This window comes from Paramisgurnus dabryanus, chromosome 19, assembly GCF_030506205.2.
Source record: "Paramisgurnus dabryanus chromosome 19, PD_genome_1.1, whole genome shotgun sequence".
In the NCBI taxonomy this organism is placed as follows: domain Eukaryota; kingdom Metazoa; phylum Chordata; class Actinopteri; order Cypriniformes; family Cobitidae; genus Paramisgurnus; species Paramisgurnus dabryanus.
The window spans coordinates 6,321,117-6,347,254 of record NC_133355.1 but is presented as its reverse complement, the minus strand read 5'-3'; the positions used below and the strand labels follow the sequence as shown (position 1 = coordinate 6,347,254).

Sequence of the window (26,138 nt, the reverse complement as noted above, 5' to 3'; positions counted from 1 at the left end):
AATTTTATCTTTTAACAAAAAATACAATTCATAGACAATATGGCATATTTGCAATTTCATGTCATGTGTCATACCACACATAAAAGTAAATAGCAAAAATTGAAAGGTGATTGAAATCGAGAAACAAAAAGTTATGGTGACCAGTTACACTACTTTTAACACGTTTTACCCTACACATTTCTATAACCTATATTATATTTGATATTTTGATGTGTTAAAGTATTTAAAATTGACTAGTAATGAGTTTTTGACTAATTTTAGGTCAATGAAAAATGATAATATTTCAGGCAGTTCAGGTGTAGTTGGTAGTCAGGTATAAAGTCCCGTTCATTTAAAACAGTTGAAAACAGAATTTGATCTATTTTTAATTTATAGACAAATTGGCACATTTGAAATTTCATGTCATGTGTCATACCACACATATAAGTAAATTGCAAAAATTGAAAGTGATTTAAATCAAAAGGGCAAAGAAATTGTGACCAGTTACACTACTTTTAACACGCTTTACCCTAGACATTTCTATAACCTAAATTATACTTTTATATTCGATATTTTGATGTGTTAAAAGTATTTAAAATTGACTAGTGATGAGGTTTTGACCAATTTCAGGTCAATGAAAAATGATAACATTTCAGGCAGTTCAGGTGTTGTTGGTCAGGTAGTTAATATGAAGGTCCCTTTATTTAAAACAGTTGTAAACAGAATTTGATTTTTTTTTTATTATTATTATAGACAAAATGGCATATTTGCAATTTCATGTCATGTGTCATACACACAAATAAGTAAATTGCAAAAATTGAAAGGTGATTGAAATCGGGAACACAAAAAATGGTGACCAGTTACACTACTTGTAACACGCTTTACCCTATACATAACCTAAATTATATTTGATATTCTGATGTGTTTTTGTCAGCTACTCTTTTATGTGTTCCTGTCTAGCATTGGCAGCGCAAAAAAGGTCATGAAAATGTATGAATGAATATATAAATGTACAGTAAATGTTTCTAAGGATGATTGATATCTGTTGTAATAAGTGTTAATCAGGCAGTTTCTCTCTTGGTTTCTGCAGATATCAGGATGTCAAAAGCCGTAATAGATGACAAGACGGGAGCTGAGATTCTAATGGACAGTACAGGTAAAATTATTTTTGATATGATTTTCTCTGCATGTGAATACTCATTAAAGGCTTAATATTTAGGCATTCATAATAATATTCACTACAAATGTCAAAGCACAATTCAAATGTCAAGATTAAATGTTTCCACGTGTGATATTGTGGGAGAGATTCGCCGATCGTGTTTCATCGCCCCCTGTGAACTGTGATTCATGACTATTCTTCGATGTGATGAGATTTTGTTTTGTCACAATTCTCACATTTTCCATTTTGTGTGAATCACACACACAGAACACTTTAGTCAGCAGGGGCCACCAATCTGATATCCCCCCCCCACACACACACAAACCAGCAAAAGTAACTCAGGTTAAACGCTCCATGGTATTCCAATAATGCAATGCCTCTGGCTAACCAGACCATGCTTTGTTGATGTAAGGGCTGGAGCCTGAGGCGATACTCTGACCTGATGTCTGTGTGTGTCTGTGTGTGTTTTACAGACTCTGAGAGGAACAGTCCAGAGGCCGGTGATCAGGTGTGTGAACATCTACACAACTCACTTCAAGTGTTTTATTAAAACAAACTATAGCTATTGTTTCCACTATGATTATTAGATTTTATGAATATCAAAAACTGATACAAACACCATTTTTAAAGAGTTTTACAGAACTGTTATAGTTTAATACATAAAAAACTTGTATAATTCAACATAAATACATTTATATAGCACTTTTTGCAATGTATATGACAAAGAAAATATAAAACAGAAAACAGAAATTCGATATAATACACTTTAATGTGACACTGTTAAATCACTGTTAAGAAAAAATGCGGCATGAAGTTAAAACAACTTAGTTTTGCAAGTTAATTCAACCTACTTTTTTTGGCTTGTGAAAAGTGGACATAACTTATAAAATCAAGTTGAAATGGTTTATCTTAACTTTTTAAGTTAAAGTAACATAAAAATATATGTTGTATATGTTAAAAGGATTAGTGGTGCAATGTTCTGTGTATAAACCAAAACAATCATTTTTGTAAGCACATACAAATATTATGAATTATGTTCAGCCTGGAGTCGGTAAGTTGTCTACAGAATGCATTTATTTAAACTTTAAATGCGTTTCTTATGTCTTAAGAGAACTAATATTTCATTAGTGCATGCACTGTAAAAAATATGAAACATTTTTGTCAAATCAACATATATTTTTTGTTACTTTATTTAAAAATATATATATTATGTTGAAATGACTTGCAAAACCAAGTTGTTTTAACATCAGCCTGCGTTTTCAGTTTGATTTTAATCCTGTTTTAGCATCTGTTGACAAATAAAATGTCAAGACAAAGCAACATACACTGTTAAAAAATTCTGTAGAAATTACAATGTTATTGCAGCTAGGTTGCCGGTAATTTACCGTAGATTTTAATTTATGTTATTTACTGGCAAGAGTTTGTTCAAAGTTGAATAAATTTTAAATATTAACAAGTCTTTATCTTTACAGAATAAAACTATACAATAACAGCCTCATGCAAAGCATTCTGGGAACCAGAAATCATCATCAACCTTTTTCAGTTTTTTGCTTCAGCTTTTGTTTCCCAGAATGTTTTGCTTGATGATGTTTTTTTAGTTTTACTCTGTAAAGACAAAGACTTGTAAAAGTTTAATGTTCATTTAACTTCGAACAAAATGCAGTAAATAACATAAATTAAATCTACCGTAAGTTACCGGCAACCCAGCTGCAATTTCTACGGATTTTTTTTTTTACAGTGCTATGCTTTATTTTATCATTTTGTAATTGAAAAGCTCAGATGCAAACCCCTCTAAGTGTGTTTTCTTGTAAATAAGCATTTTTATCAGACTCTTTATGGATTTCTTAATGGATTTTGCAAAGAAACCGGTATTTCTGAATGGCCTGAGAGTGGGATTAAGCGGATTTGAAACGAAATTATATGATAAACATATAATACGTGCCGAGAGCATTGGGTTAATAATATATCATTATCTTGTTTTCGACAAAGGTGGTGTTTAGCAGCTTTTGCATTTGTGCTCCTCGATTGTTAATGAAGTATTAGAATAGCTTTTTACTAATAAGGAAGATTAGAGAACGGCACTTGATATACATTCTGAGTCACTAAAGACCCAAATATGTAATAATGATTGGTGATAATGACATTCATGCATTTAAAGGTAGGGTCCATAATCTCTAAAAGCCAATGTTGACATTTGAAATCACCTAAACAAACACGCCCCTACCCCAATAGAATCTGGACCTTCTTTTGATAGACCTGCCCCACACATACACAACCCAGGCAACGATGTTATTTAGTAGCACGCCCCTTTTTGCTGATTGGCTACAAGTGTGTTTTGGTAGTCGGCCCGACTCTCTTTACCAAAGCGGTTTTTCAGATATCGTGCACTTCGCCTTTAGGGGTTTAACTTCCTAAACCACCCCATAGAGATATTTTAAATATGACATTTTGACACCTGTACATAATAGGTTCATTGTATTATACATTTTCTTAAGATGACATAGTAATTATAGACACCTAATAAAAAGTAAGACTGTAATTAGCACAGATACAACAGTACAGCCCTGAGACAAGTAAGGAATGGTGTGTAGGCAGATGGTTTACTGTAAAACTTTTTGCTGAGTTATGTAGCTGTTTGCCGGTAACTTGCTGTAGATTAAAATGTATGTTATTTACTGGAAACAGTTTGTTCAAAGTTAAATGAACATTAAAGGAAAACACCACTGTTTTTCAATATTTTACTATGTTTTACCTCAACTTAGATCAATTAAAACATACCTATCTTTATTCAATGCGTCCACTTTTAATCTTTGTAGAGAGCTTCAGGGGCGTCAGTTTGTGTTGAAAAGTGGTGGGGACAAAAGATCAGATGAAAAAACATTACAGCAGAATGTTTTAAAAAATGTTGAATAACGGCGCATCAAAAATGTGTAGGCCGGTCAACAACACAAAAATACTCAGCATAAAACCCTCAACAATGTCGACTGCACATGTAACAGTCCCTGCAACACCAGCTCAACCGAACAGTGCCAAAGCACCATACTGTAGAAAACAGCAGCACGTTAAGTCAATGATTACAATAAAATTCATTAAGAAAACACACAAAAGCACACAACGCAACATATGTGACCCTGGACCACAAAACCAGTCGTACACTGCAAAAAATGACTTTCAAGAAAAATTTTCTTAGTATTTTTGTGTTGTTTTCAGTAAAAATATCTAAAAATTCTTAAATTAAGATGCTTTTTCTTGATGAGCAAAATGACCTAAGAAAATAAGTCTAGTGTTTAGACTAAAAATACCAAATTTAAGTGATTTTGTGCCTAAAACAAGCAAAAAATCTGCCAATGGGGAGAGCAAAAAAATCTTGAAAAGTTTTCTTAAACACTAAATTCAAGAAAATTTCAGGAAAAAAATGCTTACCCCATGCAGATTTTTTGCTCGTTTTATGCACAAAATCACTTAAATTTGATATTTTTGGTCTAAAAACTAGACTTTTTTTCTCATCAAGAAATATCATCTTAATTTAAGAATTTTTTTATATTTTTACTAAAAACAAGACAAAATGCTAAGAATTTCTGCCAATGGGGTGAGAAATGTTTGCTTAAGTTAAGTGTTTAAGAAAAAAGAAATCTTATTTTGTGATTTTTTTCTTACCCCATTGGCAGATATTTTTGCTTGTTTTAATCAAAAATTTACTTAAATTGTATATTTTTTTGTCTAATAACTAGACTTATTTTCTTAGGTCATTTTGCTCATCAAGAAATAGCATCTTAATTTAAGAATTTTTAGATATTTCTACTAAAAACAAGAAAAAAGTACTAAGTAAGAAAGTCATTTTTGCAGTGTAAGTCGCACAGGTATTGTCTGATATTTCAGAACATTTTAACCAAATGCTTTCAAAAAGTGGTGGGGACATGTCCCCTGCATCCCAAGTGTAAATGACACCTTTGGAGAGCTTCTTGGATGTGTTAGCATTTAGCCTATCCCGATTCATTGCTTTGGCTCCAAAAAATTTTTTATTTTGTGCCACCATACTTACTCGTGTAACTACTCATTTAACAGTCTTTAAATAGGGAAAACATGGAAGTATTTGGTGCCTTCTAAATTCATCCCTGTTTGGATCCTAAGGAATGAATGGGGCTAGGCTAAATGCTAATACATTCACGATGCGCTGTACAAAGAAGAAGTGCACGAATTGAAAAAGATAGGTATGTATTAATTTGTCTAAGTTGAGGTGAGAACATAATAAAATATTGATAAACGGTGGTGTCTTCCTTTAAACATTAACAAGTGACCTACTACTTCCGGCCAGATCCCAAAGTGTTACTTTAATGCAATCCTGTGAGCCCCCAAGAGAGGAGTTATCTAACGAATAAGAAGACGGAGGAGCGTTGTTTTATTCAAAAATTCTTTAGAATTTTTTTACAATGTTATTATCGCAAAAATAAGCCAGACAGTGTGATAAGGATTATTATTTTGCGATAACAACCGTCTGTCTGTAAATTTTCACGCTTATTATGTGTCTGTTTACCTCGTAAGTAATGTAAGGAGCATTTAATATTTATTAAATATTTTATTTTACTAATTTTTAGCGAATGCCGACCTTCCATGAGAAAAACCCATTTACTTTTGGTTTTAAGATAAGACGCTCAAATGTCACAAACACATTATTTGGTTTAATCATATATATATATTTCAGGCGATTGTATCTCGGAATAACATACCTTGGAATGTCGCGACGGCCAATCAGAATCAAGCATTTTGAAGAGCCGTGTGATAATCACAGATAACACATTCATTTGTACTAATGTTTATTGCTGTCTGTTTAAGCTGTTCTTTTGTCTGTCCTATTTAGACCCAGCCTATGAAAACAAGCCCTTTCTGCCTGTCTCCTGCTCCCAGCAACACAAAGGTGTGTTACCTAACGCTTACCCTTTATCTCCGTTTACTAACACGAATGTCCTCAGGTGATCTGCGTTGAGATGGTAATATGCAAATGAGTTTCTTTAGTACTTCAGCATTCCTAACTAGATGTTAGACACAATACATGAGATAGATAAAGAGACAGACAGAAAGAAAGAGACAGACAGAAAGAGAGAGAGAGAGAGAGAGAGAGAGAGAGAGAGAGAGAGAGAGAGAGAGAGTTGACACGTGTATGGTAAATAAGAAAGGGAGGGATTGATAAAGGAGAGTGGGAATGCTGCATTAGTTCAGACACTTCTGTTACTGGATTTATACTAACTGCTTAACCAGTGTACTCCTGCTCTTCATCTAAAGCTGTAAGTAAGCTACTAGTGAAAGTTAATTTATGGTTATACACTTTGTGTGTTAGTTTATTAGATTCATTTGGATTTAATTTGTTATACAGTAGCCTAGATGGTTACTATACATATTTATCAATGTGTTAATTTATTTAATAATAATATTTATTATTATCATATATCTTTATTGGGTTAAAGTTGTGTGGTTTTATGTTGTTTGTGTGTATACTGTACTGTGTGTATATGTATGTGTGTGTTTGGGTTAAAGCAAACTCAGCAGGTTTGAGTATTCATATGCATAAATGTGTGTTTGTATTTAATAGGTGAGCTCTGAGGATCAGTGTGTTTTTTATTGTGTGTGTTTGTGTATGTGTTTTATGTTTAAAGCAGAGACTTTTTGTATATGTTTTTGTATATTTATGTGTTTATATTTGTGTGTGTTTAGGTTAAAGCAGAAGAATCTGTTGAGATGACCAGTGTTCATGGTCCTCCACCTCCACAAGCTCAGCCTACTCTACAACACACACAACTCATGCTGGCTGGCAGTCAACTCGCAGGGGTATGTGATTACACAAGCACACGTACACAAACAAGCACGTGCAAACACAAACGCACGTGCACAACACACACACACACATATATATAAGGACCTCACATAACATGTTTTTATGTGGAAAACACCAAAGTAGATATTTTAAATATTTTTAAATTGTTGCGATAGAAAGAAGAAACGTATACAAATATTTAAAGGACCGATGTGTAGATTTTTTGTGGCATCTAGTGGTGAGACTGTGAATTGCAACCAATCACCCATCCCTTTCAAAACGCATAGAAACAATCATGTCATCGTCTGAGACAACGAAGTGAAAAACGCGCTCTATAGACAAGTTTGGACTACTTCAAAACATGGCTGCGCAAAATGGGACTTCTATCTAAGGGTCCTTGTGGTTTATGTAAATAAAACGACTAATTCTAAGGTAATAAAAATAATACAGTTCATTATGTAAGGTCTTTATACACCATTGATAATATAGTTATGTATATTATATTGCATATCCGTCAAGAGATCCTTCTTAAAGGGATAGTTTACCCAAAAATGATTCATCATTTACTCACTCTCATGTTGTTACAAACCTATATAAATTTCATTGTGAAATTGATGAACACAAAGGAAGATATTTTGAGATATGTTGGTAATCAAACCGTTTGTGGACCCCATTCACTTCCATAGTAGGAAAAACGAATACTATTGAAGAAAAAGGGGTCCACGAATTGTTTGATTATGGACATTTCTCAAAATATCTTTCTTTGTGTTTATCAGAACAAAGAAATTTATACAGGTTCGTAACAACATGAGGGCGAGTAAATGATGACAGGCTTTACATTTTTTGGTGAACTGTCCCTTTATCACAGGTTACACATTGCACCTTTAATAATGCCTGATCTACAATTGTATTAAACAGTTTATTTATTAATATAAAATAACTTCTCATGGCAATTCATACGTATTTTACAAGGTGTCTACTTCGTATTTATTTATACGACCAAATTTGTGCATTTTTGTACAAATTGCTTTTGCCCCTGTGACATTGGGGAAGGGGCAGGGTTTTTATTGTTTTTTTTCTGTAATGTTTTTGTACGATTAACTTTGTGTGTATTCATACGCATTAATTTACAATCACTTTTGCTATGCAGCGTACCGATTGCAATCATTATTGATTTTCAGAGTTCATACATTGCAAAAAAAGATTTTCAAGAAAAAAAAATTTTTTCTAAAAATTCTTAAATTAAGAAGCCTTTTCTTGATGAGCAAAATGACCCAAGAAAATAAGTGTTTTATAAAAAATAAAAAATCAAACAAGCAAAAAAATCTGCTGATGGGGTAGGCAAATTTTTCTTGAATTTGTTTTCAGAAAAATGTTCAAGATTTTTTTGCTTACCCCACTGGCAGATTTTTTTCCCCTGTTTTATGGACAAAAACACTTAAATTTTATATTTTTGGTAACTTATTTTCTTGGGTCGTTTTGCTAATCAAGAAAAAAGCATCTTAATTTAAGAATTTTTAGATATTTTTAATGAAAACAAAACAAAAATACTGTTAATAATAAGATTTTTTTTCTTGAAAATAATTTTTTGTAGTGTATAATGCAGGGGTTTCCAATTTTTCTCTTTTTGTAAACTAAATTGTAGGAATTATTTAATTCAACAAAATCCTTTCTTTTATTATGTAATATTTCAACTGAAAGCTTTCACTGTTTTAAAAACACAACATGATCTCATGGAAAGTCGTGTTATTGTCACGAAAATTTTTATGGCACGAAATTCAGCTTTTTTCATATAATTCATATAATATACATAACTATAATGTCTTTTTCGTGTCACTCACACAAATTTCTATAAATAGTTTTCATGTCCCTGGCACGACTTTCTTTTTCGTTTCATTTTATGTATTGTTTTCCGTTTTAAAACTATTCGTACCTTGAGTTGGGGTTAGGGTTGGGATTTGGGTTAGGATGTCAAAAAATTTAACAGAAAGTGATTCTAACCCCAAGCTCAAGCGACAATGGTAAGAAAATTGAAGAAAAAAACAATACATAAAATTACACGAAAGTCGTGCAACGGACACGAAAAACTATTTATAGAAAATCGCACTAGTGACACGAAAAGACATTCATGCTCAAGGCACGAAAAATCTGAATTTCGTGCCATGGACACAAATAAATTAATAAAATTTTCCGTGTGATCAGTCTTGAAAAACAACATGACACATGGATACACTGATGTCTCTCTTGCTCTCTCTCTCTCTCTCTCTTTCTCTCTCTCTCTCTCTCTCTCTCTCTCTCTCTCTCTCTCTTTCACCCTGTGCTTCTGGTAACTGCTTTTGGTTAATGTGTGTCCTGTAATTTCACTATGCTTTACCATAGGATCTTTAGAAACTACCCTGCATGCTTGGGATCTCCTGAAACAATGCTTTTAGCTTCTTTTGCTGCTTGGTGACGCTGTTCTCTATCTTTTCTCTCCATTTTTCCCTCCTCATCTTGCTCTCCTCAGCTGGCCGCTCTGCTCCCTGCACAGCAGCAGCTGTTGTTGCAGCAGGCTCAAGCGCAGCTGTTAGCTGCGGCCGTGCAACAGTCCAACGCAGCGCATGCCGCCCACGCAGCTGCAGCAGCCAATCATCAGCAGCAGCAGACGCAACAGCAGCAGGCCAATCAGGCAGCAGCACATGCCCAGAGTCAAGCCAAAGCCGAGCAAGCTCCGCCTCAACTAGCTTTATCGCAGCCTATCCAACTCACTGCCCAGGTACAGCTGCAAATCCCAGTTTTTTTAAAAAAAGTGTATTTTTGATTGGAGGCTCGAACCGCCTTACAGCGAATCAGCTGCTAGTAGGGTATAAATAAAGCCTATGAGAGAAATGTGCAATGTATTAGGGATTGTTTGTAGTGGGGTGCAGTTATAGTTTTTGGATGGTTGTAAGTTATTTAAAGGGCAATTAAGGGTTATTTAGTCTTTTCTTGTAGCTTAAGGGATAGAGCATTGTGTTGGTATTGTGTTAGAGTAAACGTCATAGGTTTGATTCCTACTTATATTAATTCAATATAGTTTAAATTCACTGTATAAAGGGTTATTTACCATAAGGTTAACATTTTTATATGAGCCTTTATCCACTACAGAGAAACTAGCGCTTAAAATTTTTTTTGTGGAATCAGTTAGGCAGACAAAGAGCCTTTCAGGAACTTAAGTCGAAGTCGTTTTGGATAAAAGCATCTTCCGCATATCCAATGTAAAGGAAGAAATTCCCCCCTCATTTTTGTTCTGTGTTTCTTCTTTTCATCTTCATAACTGTCTGGTTTTCTCTCTGAAGGACATTCAGCAGTTGTTGCAGTTACAGCAGTTGGTTCTGATGCCTGGTCATCATCTACAGTCACATCAGTTCCTTCTGCCTCAGGCTCAGCAGGGCCAGCAGGGTAACACATGACCCTTTATAATTTAATTATCATATGATGAACAATCTACACCGTGAGTTTTTAACAGGGGGTCTGGGGACCCTTGGGGGTCCGTGGTAGTATTACGGGGGTCCTCCAAATATTGTTTGAATGCAAAAAAATGTTTTGGGAAAAATGAAATTGCATTAATGGGCTAGTAATTAAAACTTAAAATGAAGAGCATAACATTGGCTCAATAAAATCTATGTTAAGTTAAAGTGACATTTTTTATTTTAATATCTTCGTAACACAACCATCATAACAAAATATGTGTTATAAACAGTGGCGGCTGGTGACTTCTTTTTTGTGGGCGCTCGATGCCAAGTTCATCACAACATGTATGTAGCCCGTAATTTTAAAATATGTGTTCGGCGTCTCGAGAGATCCTATCTGCTTCACGTGTCTTGTCAAAATAAGTGCCTGCTGCAGATGCGTCTAAAGGGTTTATGATAAAAGAGACGCTCGTGTTTGCCAGTAACTTGCATAATCTCATGCGTAATCAGAGTTTACTGTTAAGGGAGTGTCTTGTGTGTATTTTGTGAGCGTGAGCGTCTCTTTTATCATAAACGGTTTTGACGGGTGTGCAGCAGGCACTTATTTTGACAAAACACGTGATGCACATGGTTCACATGATGCAACAAACACATATTTTGAAAACACAAGCAACACACATGACACTCATATTATATTTGCACCCCTCAGATGAGCAGTCATGAGCCGCCACTGGTAATAAATAATAATAATAAATATAGTCTTACTCTTAATATGACATGTACTAGGGGTCCCTGCTCCTTCTTTTAAAATATGCAGCATAAAGTTAAAACAACTACTTCAATATTTGAAGTTTAAGCTTGTGATAAGTTGGCAAAACAAGTTGAAATTGTTTAACTTAATTTGTTAAATTAATGTAACATAAAATATATGTTGATTTGACACAAATGGTGCATATTTTTACAAAATTCTTGGCCTAAAAAGTTTAAAGGCCTTTTATCTACATTGTTATGTAAAATTTGTTTAATGAGTTTCTAAGTCATATCTATGCATTTACCCTTATACATACACATACAGTATATATGTAAGGAATAATTGAAGAAGGGCCATTGCATATATATATATATATATATATATATGTATGTATGTATATGTATATATATATATATATATATATATATATATATATATGTATGTATGTATGTATGTATGTATGTATGTATGTATGTATGTATGTATGTATGTATGTATATATATATATATATATATATATATATATATATATATATATATATATATATATATATGTATATATGTATGTATATATATATGTATGTATATATATATATATATATATATATATATATATATATATATATATATATATATATATATATATATATATATATATATATATATATAATATAATAAGTAAATAAATAAATATATTTATATTACATTAATTCATTTATATTTCTGCCTTTCTCTTTCTCTTCATCTCTCTTTTTCCCTGGCTTACTCTCAGGTTTGCTTTCGACACAAAATCTGATTTCACTACCTCAGCAGAACCCAGGGAGTCTGTTGACCCCCCCACCCAGGCTGGGGCTCCAAGCACAGGTAAATTAATAGGAAACACTCCATCTTATTGTCAGAAACACTTAATATATGATTAACAACAATCATGAATTCAAAACATTTTGAATGGAACAGATTGACATACTGTATGAGGAGCTCAGGATGCAAAAGGTGCTAAACGGCCCCTCCATCAAAAATGAGAGAATGAAATTAAACAAATGCTCTTGACTTTCGCTTCAAATCCGCTCTATGCCAGCCTCAGGCCATTTAGAAATACCATTGGTAAAAAAGAGTCTGATAAAAAATGCTCATTTACAAGAAAACGTCAGACGCACTTAGAGGGTTTTGCATCTGAGCTCCTTAAATGTTACCAACTGAGCGTTTACAATAATACTGAATATTTGCATACTGTGGATAGTATGTATAGTGTACCTTAGTGTAATTGTATTTAATTTGAACATAGAAATGTAAGTAAGATTCTTAGTTTTACCAGAAATAATTTACTGACAATGAGGGCCTGGTAGGAATCAGAGGGCATGTAAAAGAATCTTAATGAAGAATTAAATGGAAAACTTCTTGAAATATGTTTGTAATGGAAGTGTGGTCTCAAACTACACACGTGTTTGAGAAAGTAGTTTGTTTTCCCAATTTGTGCTGTAGCATCATCTTGACGACAGACTGTGGTCATTTCAGAGGGAGAAGAGCGTGGAGAGCGTTGTAAGCCCCAAACCTTCCTCAGCCCCTCCCCTGACATCCGTTTCCACGGGGACGCCACATGCCGAGGAGCCCAGCGATTTAGAGGAGCTCGAACAGTTTGCACGAACTTTCAAACAGAGGCGAATTAAACTGGGGTTCACACAGGTGCGTTTGCCTACGTTTGATTTTTTGTAACGAAATATATACTTAAAGGGGTAGTTCACCCAAAAATGCCATCATTTACTCACCCTCGTGTTGTTACAAACCTGTATAAATTTCTTTCTTTGGCTCAACACAAAGGAAGATATTTTAAGAAATGTTTTTATGAAACCATTGACTTCCATAGTATTTTTCTTTCCTACTATGGAAGCCAATGTGATTACAAATATCTGTGTTCAGCAAAACAAAGAAATTTATACTGGTTTGGATCAACTTAAAAATGAGTAAATGATAACAGAATTTTTTTGGGTGAACTATCCCTTTAAAATATATTTATTGATAAATAAAAAGAAAAGATAAATCTTTTTTTCGAAACCAACTATGGTAAGTCCACAATAAAGTTGTATACATTAGCATTAGTTAAAGCAATATGTGAAGAGTTTATTTATATACTAAAATGAGAGTAAAAATATCAAAAAATTCTTAAAAAAAGATATATTTTCTTGATGAGCAAAATGACCTAGAAAAATAAGTCTAGTTTTTAGACAAAAATATACAATTTAAGTAAATTAGTGCTTTAAACAAGCAAAAAAGAACCTGCCAATGGAATAAGAAAAAAAATTGAAATAAGTTTATTTTTTCATAAACACTTAAATAACAATTCAAGAAAATCTTTCTTATTCCATTGGCAGATTTTTTTAGATCATCAAGAAAAGACATCCTTATTTAAGAATTTTTTGATACTTGTACTGAAAACAAGACAAAAATACAAATTAAGAAAGTCATATTTTGCAGTGCACTGCACACTGCAAAAAAAAATGATTTTCAAGAAAAAAAATCTTAGTATTTTTGTCTTGTTTTCAGTAAAAATATCAAAAAAATCTTAAATTAAGATGCAAAACGACCCAAGAAAATAAGTCTAGTTTTAGACCAAAAATATCAAATTTAAGTGATTTTGTGCATTAAACTAGCAAACCAATGGGATAAGTTAATTTTTCTTTAATTTTTTTTGAATTTAGTGTTTATTTAGTAAAAATATTTTTACTTACCCCATTGGAAGATTTTTTTTTGTTTTATGCACAAAATCACTTAAATTTGATATTTTGGGTCTGAAAACTAGACTTATTTTCTTGCTCATCAAGAAAAAGCATCTTAATTTAAAAAAATTAGATATTTTTACTGAAAACAAGACGACAATACTAAGAATTTTTTCTTGAAAATCATTTTTTGCAGTGTAAGCAGAATTTTGGCACAATGTTGTCCAAATTATTAGATGAAATGCATGCTACAGTAACTGTGATTCATTTCTTCATGTAGGGAGATGTCGGGATGGCCATGGGCAAACTGTACGGCAATGATTTCAGTCAGACCACCATCTCACGCTTCGAGGCTCTCAACCTGAGCTTCAAGAACATGTGTAAACTCAAACCACTGCTGGAGAAATGGCTGAGCGATGCAGGTGTGTGTTTGTGCATCTGTGACCTGTTTCCTATCACTAATTCACAGTCATATTCTTCATGAATAATGTTAGATGTGTATTTGACAGAAACAATGGCGATCGACAACATGCTGCCTAGTCCCAGTTCACTGTCGTCACCTCTGTTGGGCTTTGAAGGTTTGCCCGGACGTCGCCGGAAGAAACGCACCAGCATCGAGACCAACGTCCGCATAGCCCTGGAGCGCAACTTTATCTCGGTTAGACACACATATGGCCGTACTGTTTTACAGAAAATCACTTATTTATTTTGGTTATTATGATTATTATTTCACACAGCATATAGTTTGACTTTAGGATTGACCTCTCTTTTGCTGCATCGTGATAAAAATATATTGCTCATGTTTTTTGAAAATGCTGATGCAATTTTTTCTCACTCTCTCTGGAGAAACGCAGGTCTACTCATTTATTGCAATACATAGTATAAGAATTGTTACCATAATAAACAACACATTTTCTGGTTCCTCTAAAAATCGTTCAGTCAGCTTGACCACGTGTATTTGGCATGTCTCATGTCACCCCCGCAGAACCAGAAGCCTACCTCTGAAGAAATCCTGCTGATGGCCGAGCAGCTCAACATGGAGAAAGAGGTCATCCGCGTCTGGTTCTGTAACCGGCGGCAGAAAGAGAAACGTATTAACCCGTCCAGCGCCACTCCCCCCCTGCCCAGCCATCCTCCGGCACAGACGCACAAAAATCCCTGCTACAGCCCGCACATGGTACACCAGCTTACATCATTTACTGTTGATTTAGCCCCAAGTCATTTCGGTTGACGGCTGGCACTGAAATCATGTTTGGATGAAGCACTGTTGAGAATGGGTGCTCGATTTAGTTTACAGAAAACATGTCTGGTCATGATGGGTTATGAAATGTAAAAAAAAGGTTTTATTGAACAATACTTTTAAAAACGCATATAAACTACAGTGACATGATTCATACAGTTGTTTTTTTTGTTAATTGCCAGTTCTGCTTTAGAAATATGGTTACGTTATTTAAGCATTTTTGCTGCCTTGAATATTTAAGTTTAATCAAATTGGAATAACAACTTACTATTTAAAATTTTGACTTATTTTGACATATTTTAACTTCTTTAAATAATCAAATTAAAATGTCAAATATTAAGTTCGAATTATTTGCATAGCCAGTTTGATTAAACTCTACAGTGATTCCTTTCATTTTTCATAACTAAGGATTTAGTAATATGCCACTCCAGTGGCGGCCGGTGACTTCTTTTTCGAGGTCACATGATGTGAAACTCGTCACAACATGTATTTAGCCCATCATGTCAAAATATATGTTTGGTGCATCATGTGAACCATGTGCATCATGCATCTTGTCAAAATAACTGCCTGCTGCAGACGCATCTAAAGGGTTTTTGATAAAAGTAACCCTCGCATTTGCCAGATACTCGCATAATCTCATGCGTAATCAGAGTTTAGTGTTAAGGGAGTGTCTTGCGAGTATTTTATGAACGTGAGCGTCTCTTTTATCATAAACCCTTTCGATGCTTGTGCAGCAGGTACGTATTTTGACAAGACGCATGGTGCACATGATGCAACAAATACATATTTTGAAATGACGAGCAACACACACATGACACTCCGAACACATATTTTGAATTTGTGCCCCTCAGAAGAAAAGTCACTGGCCGCCACTGTGCCAATCTCACTATTAGTCACAACCCAGCAACACTGCAAAAAATTATTTTCAAGAAAAAATGTTCTTAGTATTTTTGTCTTGTTTTAGTAAAAATATCTAAAACATTTTTAATTAAGATGCTTTTTTCTTGATGAGCAAAACGACCCAAGAAAATATGTCTAGTTTTTAGACCAAAAATATCAAATTTAAGTAATTTTGTGCATAAAACAACCAAAAAAATCTTCCAATGGGGTACGCAAATTTTTCTTGAATTTAGTAAGATTTTTTTGCTTACCCCATTGGCAGATTATTATTATTTTTTGCTTGTTTTATTCACAAAATCACTTAAATTTGATATTTTTGGTCTAAAAACTAGACTTAATTTCTTGGGTCATTTTGCTCATCAAGAAAAAGCATCGTAATTTAAGAATTTTTAGATATTTTTACTGAAAACAAAACAAAAATACTAAGAAATTTTTTTCTTGAAAATCTTTTTTGCAGTGACGCAATTGCCATCATTTTTATCGTCTATGTTAATTAACTATAGACACGATATAGTCTGACAATTAGTAACCAGTAAAGTATTTTTGTTAAAATAACTTCATGCCATCATAGAAGCAAAGTCAACAGCAAAAAAACATTACATTTAAATGAATGTGTGCTTAAAACAAGCAAAACAAATATATGCCAAAGGTGTAAGCTAATTTTTCTTGATTTTTTCTTGTATTAAGTGCTTAAGAAAAAATATTTTTTTGGTTATTTTAAGCAAAAATGTTGAAAATACAGAAATGTAGAAATTACAGTATTACTGTCAGGTGTTTGCCAGTAACTTACTGTAAAGTTAAATGTATGTTATTTATTCTTTACAGAAGAAAACTATCAAATAAAAGCCTCATGCAAAGCAATCTGGGAACCAAAATCTTAAGGAAAAAACCAAAAGGTTGATAACGATTTCTGGTTCCCAGAATGCTTTGCATGAGGCTGTTTTTTAATAGTTTGAATAAGCTGTTGCGAGTAAATAACATAAATCTATAGTAAGTTACTGGCAAACCGTTGCATAACTACAGCAATTTTATTCTGTGTAGATTTACTTTCTTAGGTCATTTTGCACATCAAAGAAAATACATCTTAATAAAAAAATATATATATTATACTGAAAACAAGACGAAAGTCATTTTTGCAGTGTAGATGTCTATTAAATTTTCCCTGACTGATCAAATTTTGCCTTGTTTTAGCCTAGACGTCTGGACTGTGTTTAGACGGCTATTAGACATCTGTTAAACACAAAATTGCTTGCTGGGAAGTATCCTAAGAAAGTTGGCTTGATTTTCGTTTATTATTCGTACAGACCGTATCTGATCTGCTTGTGTGAGCTGTTGTGTAAACAGGATGATTCAGTAGTCACACCTGTAGTAAATAAACCTGTCCATTCCAAACCCAACAAAATTGTCACTTTTATTTTGCATTATGCAGTTTTCTTAAAAACTAGATTTAATTAATTATTTTCTCTTTTAGATGTCCAGTCAGGGAATAGCCCAGGCTACCACCAGCCTCAGCACAACAGGTAAGAGTCCTCTGAGAAGTGTTGTACCAGATTGTACTTTATGGTCTTTTATTTGTGGTTGACTCTTGACTTTTTATCAATATATAACAGTCAGTCCCACACCATCCGTGGCCTGCACTCTTAACACCATTGGACATGCAGTAATGAGCTCCGCCCCTTCTTCTGTGACTCCGCCTCCTCTCAGCACACTTAGCCCAACTCCACCCAGTCTCAGCAGCCCTGGTCTGAACACAGGGTAAGGACATGTCTATTAAAACATCATAAATGATTTTAGTCATCAGCACCCAGACAACAGACGACTCTGGGCCGGAGCTGATCCGGTGCAGATCCGGCCCGGAGTCGTCTGCTGTCTAGGCAATATTGTCAGTTTACAGCAGCTGTGATTACTTTGAGAAACACTCCAGCTACTATTTCAGTATCCAGTGTTCAACACAAAATCGAAGACTATAATTACAGGCTATTTTTCTGTCACCAGCTTTTATTTATACCAACGTTCAGTGCTGAAATAATTACCCCTTTACTATTTTGGTATATCTGTGTTGGTACTTTTATGTTCTCTTGCTTTGCCACTGTGAAATAAGCCGCATGCTGTATTTCTTTCGCTTTGGTTTTCTATCTTTTAATTCTTTCCAGCACAATGGCACAGTCCACAATAAGGGCACGGTCGCACTTGAAATGTCACTAAAATGCTTGCTTTTCTCTGCATGTGTGAATGGCGTGTGTCTGTGTGCACGTGTAAATGACACTCAACACGTTACAGGAACACAATGATGGGTGTAAGCACAGGAATGAACCAGGCTCTCATCAGCAGCAATCCTCTGGCCACAATGCAAGGTTTGTCTTAGTGACAGGAAAATGAAAAAAAGAGAGAGCAGAGAAGGGAGAAAAATAATGATTCATCTACTGAAATAATACTAGAGAATAAAACGTAACACTTTACAGTAAGGGTCATTATCATTAATAAATGTATGAATGTATGAGCAGCATTTATTAAGTAAGGGATAACATTAAGCCAGAAAGAATAAATCCTGGCAATGTGATCAGGACCCCAACAGGAACCAAAACCAAAGGAAAACATATGCACTGCAAAAAATTATTTTCAAAAAAAAAAATCTTAGTATTTTTGTCTTGTTTTCAGGAAAAATATATAAAAATTCTTAAATTAAGATGCTTTTCTTGATGAGCAAAACGACCCAAGAAAATAAGTCTAGTTTTTAAACCAAAAACGTGAAACTATCGAGTTTAGTTTTGCGTGCGTACGTGAAACTTTCGCGTGTTCACGTGAAACTTTTGTGTGCTCACCTGAAACTTTAGCGTGCTCACTTGAAACTTTTGCGTGCTCACGTGAAACGTTTGCGTGCTCACGTGAAACTTTTGCATGCGCACGTCAAAATTTTGCTTTCACATGCGCATGTGAAAGTTTCCTGTGAGCATGTGAAACTAAACTTTAAAAAAAAATTCTGAAACTATTGCATGTGCACATGAAACTATCGAGTTTAGTTTTGCGTGCTCACGTGAAACTCACGCGTGCTCCCGTGAAACTTTCGCGTGCTTACGTGAAACTTTCGCGTGCTCACGTAAAACTTTCGCGTGTGGACGTAAAAGTTTTGTACGGAGCCCCTAAGGGGACATGGAGCAAAAATTAAATAAAGTTTAGTTTCATGTGCTCGCGTGAAACTTTCATGTGCTCACGTGAAACTTTCATGTGCTCACGTGAAACTTTCATGTGCAGATTATTATTTTTTTGTTTAGTTTCGCGTGCTCGAGTGAAACTATCGCGTGTTCGCGTGAAACTTTCGCTTTCACGTGCGTGCGCGATAGTTTCAGGTGAGCACGCGATAGTTTCACGTGCTCGCGCGATAGCTTCACGTGAGCACGCGAAACTAAACTTAAAAAAAAAATTCTGCACATGAAAGTTTCACTTGAGCACATGAAACTAAACTATAGATTTTTTTACTCCAATGTCACCTTAGGGGCTCGGTAGTTTTGCTTTCACGTGCGCACGCGAAAGTTTCACATGAGCACGCAAAACTAAACTTTAAAAAAAAATTCTGCACATGAAGGTTTTGCCTGAGCACATGAAAGTTTCACGTGAGCACATGAAACTAAACTTTAGATTTTTTTACTCCAATGTCACCGTAGGGGCTCGGTAGAAAACAATACATAAAATGAACGAAAAAGAAAGTCGTGCCACCGACGCGAGAAACTAGACTTTGTGCTCAAGGCACAAAAAAAAAGAATTTTGTGCCATGGACCCAAATAAATAAATCACATTTTTTGTGACTATAACACGACTTGCCGTGAGATCAGTCTGAACCTGGTAGAAGTGGTTTAATAGGGAATACTGCTAATATGTAAAAAAAAGGATGTAGACAGTTCAGTTATCAATCAAACTTCTAAAAGATAAAAAAAGTATTAATCAAATGAAGGCTTTGACTACTATATGCTATGTAGTTATGTTAGTGGTGAATTTATAGCAGACCAGAGAAATAAAATACTTTCACCACAAATTCATCACATTGCATCTTCATCCTCAGTGCGTACATACATGTGTGTGTGTGTGTGTGTGTGTGTGTGTGTGTGTGTGTGTTTATGTTTATGTATGTGAGAGGAAGTATGTTTGTGAATCTTGTCCTGTCTTCCATAGCGTCTGTCTTCTCATTGTCTTCAAGTCAACGTGAAATCAACCTGATATTTTAATATAAATATTCAAGTCGATGTCTCCTTATACATTAAACGTATTAAATCAGAATGCATACAGTAAAGATGCTCTTGACTTTGACTGTGTAAAAGTCATTTCATGTTGACTTTAAGCAAATTACATCATTCACATCATCATCATCATCACTTAAATGAATTCAGGATGTGTACACGTACTCTGTTTTATTCTGTCCTCTGTATCTCTCTCATAGCCCTAGCTGCCAGTGGTGGTCAGATGCCTCTTTCTGCTCTTGACGGCAGTGGTCAGATGTTTCTGGGTGGAGCCGGAGGTCCAGGAGCTGGACTTCGCCAGTCCCTCTTCCTAAACCGTCCTACTTTGCTGCCTCTGGCGACTGGTGCGGGCATGGGTCTGGTTAACCACCCCAGGGCTTCTCCGTCCCATGGCGGCAGAGGTGCGAGCCCAGACTCGTGCTCCATCTCCCCCTGCTCAAGCCCCGCCTCTTTCTGCTCATTAGGCGATGCTTCGCCGCCACCCCTGGGCGGAGCTATGGCAGAGTGACGCCCACGTCGACCTGCTGCGCTCGAGGGGAGTCGGAGGGGCAGTAGAAACACGAAAAACAAAACTCGCCTTTTCAACCAAAGCCATCTCTCACTTCCCTCCATTGCTCTCCTTTGCTCGCTCTCTCATTAAATCTTTTAATGCCAAAAATACAGATAGATGACGGGAGAAATGAGCAGAAGGGAATGGGGATAAGGAGAGAATAGGACTGTTTAAACCAAAAAATTAATCTATACATGCAGCGGGAGGTGGCTACTACAAGAATGTACATTTATTTCTTTCTGAATGAGAAAAACAACTCACCTACATGAACTGATACAATTGAGGGCAGGGTTAAGAGCCAGAATAAACTTTGTGGTTGAATAAGAAAGCAACAACTACAAAAACATAAAAATAAAAACGGGTGGCGAAGAAAGGAACAAAGCAAGGACATTTTACAAGTGTCACCGGACGGTAGAAGGAGAAACCAAAAAAATAAATACATGGAAGAAGAACGGAGAGACTCACAAAGACAAAAAATGACGAAAATGCCAAAATTGCCAAAAAACCAAAACCAAAAATCGGAGAGAAAAGCTTTACCTAAGACTTTTAAACCTGACTTGTCCAGGATCAGATTAACTCCACACCTAACACCAAAAATGTATTTTTCATCCACCACATATTACTTAATCTTTTTTCTTTTAAAGATTTTGTAAATGTCTTTCTCAATCTACCTCTGCTGTCAGATACTCATTCATTTTTAAATCCATAATCACTCTTGATTAATAAGTATTATTCATTATACATCATTCAGACCAATAACAAAACAGGAGGGAGATTCGAAATACCTCCACTTCCATAGCTTCATACGCATAAACACTGTAAAAACTGTCATTTAAGTTGTCCATCAGTTCAGTACTCATCCATGACTTTGACTCGCTTTCTTGGATATACCAAAGCATTTGTCTGACCTTTCGCGTCAGCCAAAAAGTGCTCAGACGACGAGACCTCAAACGTGTAAAACCACAAGGAGACGAAGAAAACGATACCCCCTTAGCCCCCAAACCCCTGCCCTCCATCTTCTCTGTAAAACACGGGATCAGATCTCCAATAGGACGAGCGAGACCAACGTCAGGCCCGAGGAGCAGAAACTGTGGAGCGCTCGGGTGGGGAAACTTCAACGTGATGGGAGACATGTGATGTCGTCGTTGTCGCTTTTTTATGTTTCCGACACCAAAAATGAAACCAAAACCAATGGACAACTAAACTTTATTCAATTGAAATGAAACCAAATACAAATAGGAGGTGGACATGCAAGCTTGCGATCGCTCTGACTTGGAGATGGGTCCATCGTCTCCTCCCTCCTTTCCGTTAAATCGAGGCTTTAACTCTCGTACCTGGACGGGAGACTAACTATAAACCTCATCGAACTGAACTTCAGTATATATATATGAATATATTGTTTAATTGCTTTTTCTCTTGGTCTGTCTGTTTATGCTGTATGACCTTGTCTCATTCCTTTATATTTTTGGGATAATGGGGTAACGTATTGCCTATTTTCATATTTCGTGTGTTTCGTCATTTTGAACTTATCGTGCTGGGGCGTTTCCCTCATCAGGCGGTTTGAAACGATACTGTGAAAATGTAGCTTCCAGGTTTTGCTTCGATTGAGAATGTGATAAAACGATAAGCCAAAACTGAAAAGAAAATACCAAAAGCGAGATGTTTTTTGACACACAAGACGAACCAAATAGCAACCCAGCCGATGCACAACGTGTGGAGAAAGACTATTGTATTGGTGCTAGGGAACAAAAAGTAAAAGATTTGCGTGTGAATGTTACTTAAAGTGTGTGTGTGCGTGTGAACGTGGAAGCTCATGTCCAGCATGAAAACCAAACCGATAAATGATCAGTAAGCCAACGTGACATTCGTTCAGCGTGTCAGCTTTGACCGCCGTGTCCTACGAATGAATATTAAGTAACACCAATGAGAAATGTAGTGCGGGGTGTTGGGGTGGGACGGGGTTTAAAATCAACTGAAATTCTTGAGTTGACTTCTAGAGGGAATGTACCTGTTAGTGCTTTGATAGATTTTGTAGGAAAAAATCTATGTTCAACTGCTTATTATTGCTAATGTAAAAAAAAGGCTGTGATAAAAAATAGTCCTTATGATAATGATGACTTGATTTTAGACCAAAAGCTTTAAACTGTCTCTCTTTGAATTTTTTTCCCTCAAAAATTGTGTATTTATTGTGCGAGGGGAGGGTGTGTCGATGGTTTATATGTTGCCGACTCTTCATCTTATTTATTGGCTTATTTATGTATTTATAACGTTTTAATTTATCGATTTTAAATTCGTAAAACCAAACTGGGGAAATGTGGGGTCATTTTAAACACAAACCATCAGTGTCATTATTTAGATAGTTTACAAAGAATCAAAAAGATAAAACGACATCTTTTACTGTATTTTCCGTCGTGTATAGCCCACACAGAAAACCTTGAATGCCCATCATTTATCCCTTGGGCAGATCGTGATGTCCAACTCTTTATTTCTTTGCTTGTTTCATTTTAGATGCATATTTTTTTTTATTTCGTGGTTTGAGTTGGATGAGGGAAAAAGAGCGAGAGAGATACGCTTCTGCATATACCTCATGTCTGATTAGAAATGCCAAATAGATGGGAAAAAAGCTTTAAGAATTTGAAATAGGAGAGCAGAGGAGATGTAGCTCAGGAGAGGGTCTTATAAGAGTCTTTTGCGTGAGTATAAGGGTTCACAGAAATTCCCCACGTTATCTTTTCCAAATCCAGTCTGAGTTTATGGCCCAGCTTGATATTCAATTACGTGTCCGCCTTTGAAGAACAGTCGACTTGGTTTTATTTTTTATTAGTGTGCATTGCTCATGTGCATATTGCTTTTTTGTATAGCTATATCTTTGTGTGTGAGGGCCCTGATTCAAACCAAAGTTAAACTTCTACTGTTGGACCTCTCGCATATAGACACATTTCAATGCATGGACATTTTTGTAGACATGCAAGACATAAAATTGCATAGCGGGAATGTCCTGGACAGCAACCGACATTGTTAAGTGCAGTATGCTGTTATACATTGTACAACATTGGCCATAAATTTACGTTTAATGCATATTTACATTATTAGTACTTCAAAGCCTTGTTGGTTGAAAAAAATATCAAATGCAACGTATTAGTTATTGGTTTTATTATTGTATGCATTATCATTCATTTGTTCGCCTCCAACCAATACAGCTTAAATCCAAAGGTAAATGATTAGGTCAGCAAAGAAAGATTTCAATGCCAAAACCTCAAGAGTTGAAACCAAAGAGATCCACCGTAACTTTTACAGTACACGTTGTTGTCGAGAGACATGCAGATCCTTTTTTTTTTCAGAAAATGTACCATTTATCTTTTTTTACATTCAACGTTGTTGTTGATGATGATGATGAAGATGATAATTTCATGATGAAGGTCACTTTTGACTCTGTAACTTTTCCTCTCTGTGTTTGTGTCTCACTCTTACCTCAGAAGCTCTTCGTGGGATTTGTAATCCGTTTTGGATCTGAATCTGGATTCTGTTCAGAACTGTTGAACTGTCTCTTACTCATCGCTCTCTGTGTGCCTGTTGTATGGGGTGGGAACGGGGTGGGGAAAGAAGGGAGGGGGCAAACAGCCAATAAGTGTTAGGATTAAAGTGCAACTTTAGACCAAAATTGTGTGTCCGTCTGATTCTGTTTTCTCATTTACCTTCGAAAGCTGGAAATTGCTGATTTGCTAACTGTTTCTAATAGAGAGCAAATGAAACTAAACACAAGGAGCAATGCAATAATCTTTTGAGATTAAATAAAGTTAGCTATATGACATATGAAAGGAAACACCAGTTACGCAATGGAAATTCAAGTCCTTTGGAGTATACACGTGTTTAGTAAAAGAATGTAAAGCATTTTCAAATTCCAAACTTTATACACTAACAAACTGACAACTACTGAAGCTTGAATTGCTTGCTTAAAAGCTGGTTATGATATGTTTTGAAGAGCCGGTCAAGCACCACTTTCTCATATTTACACATAGTCTTAACCCTTTTCAATGGATGACGACATTGTGGTGACGCTTTTAAAAGTGATGCATAAATAGTTGGGGTATATTTATACCTTTTGCCTAATGAATGACCTACCTTACCTTAAATAGTACTGTGGTAGTACCATGTTACATAAGTGTATCATGTAATATACAATAGAATGATACAATGGTATAAATGATAGGGGTGGTTTTCTGGACAGGGATTACCTTAAACCAGGACTAGGCCTTAGTTTAATTAGGAAATAAAACTAGTTTTAACAAACATGCCTTACTAAAAACATTATTGTGTGCATTTTAAGTCAAAACAAAGGGCACTGATATATTTTAAGAACTGTCAGTGTAAGTTGTTTTCAGTTTGGACAGTTCTTACTTTTATTTTAGTCTTGGACTAGTCTAATCCCCCTTCGGGAAACCACGTAAGAGACCGGGTTTAAGACTAGTCCCAGACTAAAATGCATGTTTAAGGTGGTTTAATATATAAACATCTTACACCGACATATCTTAACATATATCAGTGCAATAGTTTAGTCTTAAGATGCACACCAGTATTGGTTTTTGTAACGTTTGTTTGTAAAAACAACTTTAATGTCCTTATATAACTAAAGTCTAGTCCTGGATTAATCTAAATGCACATACTCTGAATGCTGGGTTGTTTCAATCCATAGTAGGGTAAAATATGAACAAACCCACCTGTTGTTTCAAATTCAATTTAACCATGTGCTGACCCAGCATAGGTAAATGCAAAATTTTATAACTTCAGCCATTTCTAAACATAGTTTAAAAGTCACAGATCTATATACAAACACATTACATGAAATCTGTTCATCTTAAAATATAAAGTGGTATAAAAAGCAATGAAAGATAAAATCTTAGAAATAGTTTTGTTTTGATGGTGAAAATTTACTTAAATTAATTGGTTAAGGCAATTTACCTCACACTACAAGCAAAATTGTCAAATATTTTTATGTTGTTCTGTGTAGTCAGTGTTAATCACTATCCAAGTTTATTTATAGGCTATTTATAGGCACATCATATAAAAGGGTCATTCAAAAGGATTTACATAGAAAAAAGTAAAATTAAAAAATAGTTAAAAAAAATGTAATGATTTGTTATTATAAAGTAAAACATACATAATATAACAATAATAGTAAATACTAATAATAATAAAAATAATTATATATATATATATATATATATATATATATATATATATATATATATATATATATATATATATATATATGTATATATATATATATGTATATATGTATATATATATATATGTATATATGTATATATATATGTATATATATATATATATGTATATATGTATATATATATATAT

The 26,138-nt window shown here is 34.8% G+C and overlaps 1 protein-coding gene across 3 annotated transcripts in view; it reads left to right on the top strand.

Moving 5' to 3' along the window:
- Window positions 1-24,347, top strand: part of pou2f2a (POU class 2 homeobox 2a) — a 56,148-nt gene extending 31,801 nt beyond the window's left edge. Inside the window, exons 2-16 of one of the 3 annotated variants that reach the window (XM_073812722.1) lie at window positions 1,070-1,135; window positions 1,612-1,646; window positions 5,997-6,053; window positions 6,848-6,961; window positions 9,454-9,702; window positions 10,265-10,367; window positions 11,902-11,993; window positions 12,645-12,812; window positions 14,124-14,265; window positions 14,353-14,501; window positions 14,829-15,020; window positions 17,455-17,503; window positions 17,594-17,738; window positions 18,264-18,337; window positions 20,416-24,347. In XM_073812722.1, the coding sequence (XP_073668823.1) occupies window positions 1,070-1,135; window positions 1,612-1,646; window positions 5,997-6,053; window positions 6,848-6,961; window positions 9,454-9,702; window positions 10,265-10,367; window positions 11,902-11,993; window positions 12,645-12,812; window positions 14,124-14,265; window positions 14,353-14,501; window positions 14,829-15,020; window positions 17,455-17,503; window positions 17,594-17,738; window positions 18,264-18,337; window positions 20,416-20,723 (1,943 nt within the window). In that variant the 3' untranslated portion in view covers window positions 20,724-24,347. Of the gene's footprint in view, window positions 1-1,069; window positions 1,136-1,611; window positions 1,647-5,996; window positions 6,054-6,847; window positions 6,962-9,453; window positions 9,703-10,264; window positions 10,368-11,901; window positions 11,994-12,611; window positions 12,813-14,123; window positions 14,266-14,337; window positions 14,502-14,828; window positions 15,021-17,454; window positions 17,504-17,593; window positions 17,739-18,263; window positions 18,338-20,415 lie in introns of all 3 variants that reach the window. The other 2 variants (XM_065286494.1, XM_065286487.1) reach the window with 2 other exon arrangements.
- The last annotated feature ends 1,791 nt before the right edge of the window (window positions 24,348-26,138 follow it).